Here is a 6,938-nt window from a genome sequence, read left to right as displayed (position 1 = left end):
CGCAACAGGAGGCAAAGTTATGGAGTAACAAAAACAGGATTGTATAATAATAATTAGTACTTTATGTTGTGCATATATTATATTAGAAATATGTTCATTATCAATACTGCAGATTATATCAGTAAGGAAGCAGATTAAATATTGTCATCAGTCTCTGACTGATGACAATGACGAAAGGGTGGGATTAAATAAGTGTACATTTCTTCTCACTCCTTTTCGATATGTAACTGAATCAGAACAAGTAAAGCGGTATTAAAATGTATTTTGTTTTACTTTGTGTAGCATTTTTATTTCTTTTCTTTGCTAAATGAACTTCTGTATATTGTTTAGACGATCAATCAGTCTGATGGACTCAGGTCCATCTGCTTCTTTGATGTTTCAGCGTCTGAGACATTGGCTGTGTCCCAATTCAGGGTCTGCACGCTTGAAGTACGCGCACTACGCGTACTACGTACGGTGCGTACTCTAAGTACAGAAGTGCGGAAGTGAGAGGCTTGTGAAATGGGACGGTCTAGCCTTCGTCGTGCTGCTCAGGTTGCCTAGCAACCATGATACTAACCGCGAGAAACGTTTCATACAGCTTTGTGTGACAGAAATTAAGAAGAAAAAATGTTTTGTTGGTCATTCACTTTTTTGATGACATCACTTTGATTAGTTGAGTATCTGAGGCTGAGACCACAGGACTGTAAAACATGATTGTTGGGCTTCATTTCTGTACTGAACAGTCATTTTAAGATTAGTCAGTAAATAACAATTAGCTGGTGTTGTTCATATATATATTCAAGTTGCAGCTATTTATATTTCCTATCACCTTAAATCTTCACTCAAAGACAAGTATCTTTGACAGTGTATATATAGATGTATTATGCATAAGAGACAAATATTGTTCGTTTAACATGTTGGCATTATTAAATTTGGCTCAATGCTTACATACATGTGTAAAAAGGAAAATGTACGAGCTGGGAAAACTGTTTCTGATAGAATGAAGAGTAGATTGATATATTAAATATTCCTTTATTGGGTGAGAAAATCAGACCATGTCATAACTGCTTTAAGTCATACAGAATAGATATCAGAGCCTTAAACAGGCTGACTTCTGCTAAATGGGTCAAACTGGGCAGAAAGTATACAAACACATAACATCCTTATAGAATATGATGTTTTAATGTTCTTCGTTATTAAACATTCGCACATAAATAAGTGGCATCATATTCAGTACTTACTTTTGACAGTTCACTCTTCGGCCGCTCCCTTCTGCCGTATTTTGCGGCAAAATTATCCACACCCACCGCCGCGCTATAAATTGTGGGATATATGGGACCACGCTTGATATTTGGGGAAATCGACGGCGCATTTGGAGTGCGCATTTGAAGTACACTTCGAATTGGGACAGCTATCGTCGCGTGGCGGTGACGTAATCGCACTTAAAATGCGTACTTCAAGCGTGCGGTCTCTGAATTGGGACACAGCCTCATTTTCTTGTCTCGTCACTGCTTCTTCCTGTGTGGGCGTGGTCCTCGGAGCATCCTCTCGTCTGTAATGAAAATGTTGCTTCTTTTATTTTTTCTCAAAAGAAAAAAATGAGCCCTGACTGAACACGAGCAGTGATCAGGTCCACTAAGACACACCCACGCACTGCTAAGCCACTGCCTCTCAGAGGCGGAGCAATATGTGAAAAACGAGAGCTTCAGCGTCAGAGTCCAGAAGTGAAACTTACAGTGAGAACAGCAAAGTTTGTTTGTCTTCACAGGAGCGTCAAACGGAGCTCTTCCAGCCTTTCTGAGCAGCACAGCACAGGTTCTTCCAACACTGGTGAGTACAGATGATCACGATCACACTGTTTTAAAATCCACATGTTGATCCTCCTCTTTGTAACCTGGAAACACGGTGCAGTTCACCTGTGGGTGGCGTAGGGAGTATTTCCACACACATATCTCTACATGTCTCCCTCTTTGTTAAATTATTTTTTATAAAAATATGAACATTCATCCTCATCTTATTTTTAGCACAGTGCAAAGAATAAAATCATAAACTTTCACTTTCAGCAGTCCTAATCTGCGACAGCAGAGATGACGCTGTTTTTGGGGACGATCCGGAGCTGTGGAATCATTTTTATGTCAAAAGTCAAAAACGTAATCACCAGCAAATAATTTCATGTCACATGTGCAGGTATTCATTGTCACACATGTCAATAAATTCTTCGTGCGTAATGGCGCTTTTATGCTCACTGTTGACCTTACAGCCTCATGTGATGAAATCAATGTCATATGGTGTGAGCCATGGACGTGATTAACAATATCAGTTCAGTTTCAGTTTTATTTCTTACATAGTAAGTTAGAACAGGGTCAACATTAATATGAAATTTAATATAGTAAAAAATAGTAAAAAAAACAACCCAAAATATTTATGAAATATAGCGAAAAATAGAGTAAAAAAATGTTAACAGACCATATATATAAATATATGTGTGTGTGTGTGTATGTATGTGTGTATGTATATATGTATGTATGTATATATATATATATATACAGTGTGTGCAACAGGATGGTAGTCATTCAGTCAGGAGACCACTGATTTCTTAGGAACAGGAATGATGGTGGGTGTTTTGAGGGATGTGGGGGGCCACTGACTGGCTCAGGGAGAGGTTGAAGATATTGGTGAACACCCCTTTGTTCCTGCTATTTTACAAAGTAACATGAAAGTAATGTAACGAGTAGTATAACAAATTACTTTTTAAACAAGTAACATTCTGCATTACTCGAAAGAAGAGTTTGTGTAATATTTGTAATAATGACTTTTTGAAATACAGAGTCCAATAGTGATCACAGCAAAGAGGGGAGAAAACCTCAACAAACACGCACAAACATTTGACTCACAGCATGCAATTTGCATGAAAGTAATTTTTTCTATTGTTGCTTAGCAACGGTCGTGACTCTGGAAATGGAGCAAATGAGAATCGATAATGGAATCGGAATTGCTAAATTCTTATCAGTTGTCATCCCTAGAAATATTGTTACCTCTGGTTTTTACTTTTTCTCCTTCAGTATCAGTGCAAATGTGTTGGTATTGTCTGAGTGGTGGCACTTTTCATTCTGAACTGTTTAGAGCAGTTCAGTCTGAAATCTGAACTTTTGGGCTCAAAGGGATTACTTTCACGTACACTGACCCTAGATCTATGACAGGAAAGAAGGAACAGCCAAATAGAGCCACTTTTATTAGAATTAAAACTGAATTTAAAATAAAATCATTTTCTTTTCTTTCTCACTCAGGGTGCAGACATGTCTGCTGCCAGCTGTCTTCTATCTGAAGATCAGTTTCTGTGCTCCATCTGTCTGGATGTCTTCACTGATCCAGTCTCCACACCATGTGGACACAACTTTTGCAAAAACTGCATCAGTCAACACTGGGATATCAGTGAGAGGTGTCAGTGCCCCATGTGTAAAAAGGTGATTGAGACCAGACCTGAGCTGCACATCAACACTTTCATCTCTGACATGGTTTCTCAGTTCAGACTTGAAGCTCAGCAGAAAGTCAGCAGCAGCAGCTCAGAGCAACAAGCTGCCAAACCAGGAGAAGTTCCCTGTGACATCTGCACTGGAACCAAACTGAAGGCTCTGAAGTCCTGCCTGGTGTGTCTGGCCTCCTACTGTCAGACTCACCTGGAGCCTCACCTGACAGCTTCACGTCTGAAAAGACATCAGCTGATTGATCCTGAGGAGAACCTGGAAAGTAGGATATGTGTGAAACATGATCAACCTCTGGAGCTGTTCTGTAAGACCGATCAGACATGTGTCTGCATGCTCTGCTCTGTTATAGACCACAAGACTCATGAGTTTGTTCCTCTGAGAGAAGAATATGAAGGAAAGAAGGCAGAGCTGGGTAAGACTGAAGCTAAAATTCAACAGATGATCCAGAAGAGACGACTGAAGATTCAGGAGATCAAAGAGTCAGTGAAGATGAGTAAAGATGCTGCAGACAGAGAGAAAGCAGAAGGTGTTCAGGTCTTCACTGCTCTGAAGGAGTTTGTTGACAGACGTCTGAACGAGCTCATAAAGGAGATTGAAGATAAACAGGAAACAACAGAGAAACAGGCTGAAGGTTTCATCAAAGATCTGGAACAGGAAATCTCTGAGCTGATGAAGAGAAGCTCTGAGGTGGAGCAGCTCTCACGCTCTAAAGATCACCTCCACCTCCTCCAAAGCTTCTCATCCCTGAAAGCTGCTCCAACCACCAAAGACTGGACAGAGGTCAGTATCCATCCACCATCATATGAGGGGACTGTGGTGAGAGCTGTGGATCAGCTGAAGGAGACACTCAATGAAGACATGAAGAAGCTGTTTGAGGCTGAGCTGAAGAGGGTCCAGCAGTATGCAGTGGATGTGACTCTTGATCCTGATACAGCACATCCTTATCTCATCCTGTCTGATGATGGAAAACAAGTACACTGTGGTGAAGAGGAGAATGATCTTCCAGACAACCCAGAGAGATTTTCTAAAATTCCCATTGTTTTAGGAAAGCAGAGTTTCTCTTCAGGCAGATTTTACTTTGAGGTTCAGGTTAACGACAAGACCAACTGTTCCTTAGGAGTGGCCAGAGAGTCAGTCAACAGAAAGGAAGAAATCGCACCGAGTCCTGAGAAAGGTTACTGGAGTGTAGGAGTATATGAAAACATTTGTGTAGCTCTGGAGGGTCTTCCAGTCTGTCTTCCTCTTCAGTATTATCCTGAGAAGGTGGGGGTGTTTGTGGATTATGAGGAGGGTCTGGTCTCCTTTCATAATGTTGATGATGCAGCTCTTATCTACTCCTTTACTGGCTGCACCTTCACTGAGAAACTCTACCCATTCTTCAGTCCTGAAGTTAATGATCATCTGATCATCTGTCCTGTCAATCTGGCAATTTGATCTTTTTCTATATGGACATTTCATAAATTACAGGTTAAGCTCAACATTTCTCTTCCAGGATGCTCTGAAAAAGTTTTTGTGCCATGAAAATGCACTAGTTTTTCTATTTTTCAATAAAATAAAAGAGATGTTGATAGAACACCAGCAGTGATCAGCTTTACTGAGACACATTCATGGTAAAAATGCACTACTTATCCATGGTAACACTTTATAATATGGCCGGTGAGTAAGGGTTCAATTCCTCTACAGGTTTTTTTTTTTTCCTTTTTTAGCTGAAATTACAATCTGATTAAATTGACCTCAAAATAGTTGGTGTTAGAAACACTGCTTGTGAAGTGTATTTATTTGATTCATGGTTAATAACAATAATTATATTTAAAGTATAATCTTAAATAAAAGTTTGCACATACTGGTGGATCATCTATTGTAGAAAAGTAAAATGTTGTTGCTAATCCATTAATTCAGTGCAGTTGCATCAGAAACCTTACACTGTATGGTGGTCTGATGAATTTGGTAGGTACTGTACACTAGAAAGTAGGTTTAATAACAAACATCATACATTTTACAGGAAAGGAAACACAAATTAGACTGTCAGTCAAGGTTAAGTAGAGCATAGTTTTCAGGTGTTTTAGTGGGGAAAAAAACTAAAAGGAGACATTCATGGTCTTTCTTCTTTTATAATTTTGACTCTCAAAATTCTGAGTCAAATTTTGTAACATAAGAGGAGAGTTGAGCACTGTACCATTCATGATTGACACCAACACTATAAACAATCCAGCCTGTTAGCCTTACCCACCGCCTTTCAGAGGTGGAGCAACACCTGAAAGAGGAGGGCTTCAGTGTCAGAGACGAGACCTGAAACTTAAAATGAGAGCTGCAGCTCAGCAAATCTGTTTCTCTACAAAGGAATCTTAAACGGAACTGATCCAGCCTTTCTCAACGGGGTTACCACCACGACAGGCACCAACTACCTTGCGGCCACAGCTCAGTACACAAGCCTCAGCAGTGGTCCCCAACCCCTGGGCCATGGACCGGTACTGGGACGCGAGAGTTGAAGCTCTGGTGTGAAATTTATGGTTTTCAGGGTTTTTATCGTTAACTTGGTTTCTCTAAGTCTTTTCCCATGTTGTAGTTGTGTGTCTTATTTTGAAAGAAATCTTTACGCCTTACTATAGCGACCAGAGAGCATTAAGGAGCAGAGACTCAGACGAGAGACAAGGGACAATATATACACAGAGATGTGATAAAGAAAGCAGAAACACAAGGTAGTTTTTCACTGTTGCATTTTATATTTTAAATGGAGCAATGGAACCACTATTGGGGGATGCTAAGAGGAAGAAGACAGCTGCTGGCACAAAGAAATGTCATGGTCCCAAGTTTTCAACATTTCAGTTCTGTTTATTATTAAGATTTTTTTTTTGTTTATTTTATTGTATTTTTTTCTTGTAATTTTGAATTTGTATTCTAGTTTATATTAATTTTGTTTTGCATGATCTAATTCCCTGTTTTGGTTGTCTTCTTTTGTTATTTGTAATTAGAGTTATTGTTTATACTTGATCCCCTGGATTTCAGTTTTCCTGCCATCCTGTTTTCCCCATGTCTGTAAAGTCTGTGTTTCTGTTTTTGATGTTCCCATGTTTGATTCTTTCCTGTTTTATTTCGATAGTCTCTTGTGTTGTGTGCATTGCATTTAGCTTTGTTTCCCCTGTCTTTAATTAATTATCTTTCATTTCAGCTGTGTGTTTTGATGAGTCTCAATTCAATTCAATTTTATTCATATAGCGCCAAATCACAACCATACAAACTAAACATATGATGTAAGTGATGTTCTTGTAAGTGACGGATATACCAGGGAGGTTGAAGTGAGACAACACACACAGTTCTGTTACATTCAATTCAGTTCTGCTTTATTTATATAGCGCCAAATCACTACAACAGTTGCCTCAAGGTGCTTTATACTGTAAGGTAGACCCTACAATAATACATACAGAGAAAAAACCCAACAATCATATGACCCCCTATGAGCAAGCACTTTGG

General features: G+C 39.3%; 1 protein-coding gene across 1 annotated transcript; it reads left to right on the top strand.

Moving 5' to 3' along the window:
* The first annotated feature begins 1,651 nt into the window (after positions 1-1,651).
* Positions 1,652-5,998, top strand: LOC102300490 (E3 ubiquitin-protein ligase TRIM39-like). Its single transcript, XM_005923048.3, has 2 exons — positions 1,652-1,812; positions 3,270-5,998. Exon 2 carries the CDS (start codon positions 3,279-3,281, stop codon positions 4,899-4,901), a length of 1,623 nt encoding a protein of 540 aa, XP_005923110.1. The 5' UTR covers positions 1,652-1,812; positions 3,270-3,278; the 3' UTR covers positions 4,902-5,998.
* Positions 5,999-6,938: the final 940 nt, after the last annotated feature.

The sequence above is a fragment of the Haplochromis burtoni genome, unplaced genomic scaffold (assembly GCF_018398535.1).
Source record: "Haplochromis burtoni strain Fernald_Lab_line unplaced genomic scaffold, NCSU_Asbu1 Contig_61, whole genome shotgun sequence".
NCBI lineage: Eukaryota > Metazoa > Chordata > Actinopteri > Cichliformes > Cichlidae > Haplochromis > Haplochromis burtoni.
This window is presented reverse-complemented; position numbering and strand designations above follow the sequence as displayed.

Coding starts and splice junctions, on each gene's coding strand:
- LOC102300490 (XM_005923048.3), top strand. CDS start 3,279: ATGTCTGCTGCCAGCTGTCTTCTATCTGAAGATCAGTTTCTGTGCTCC.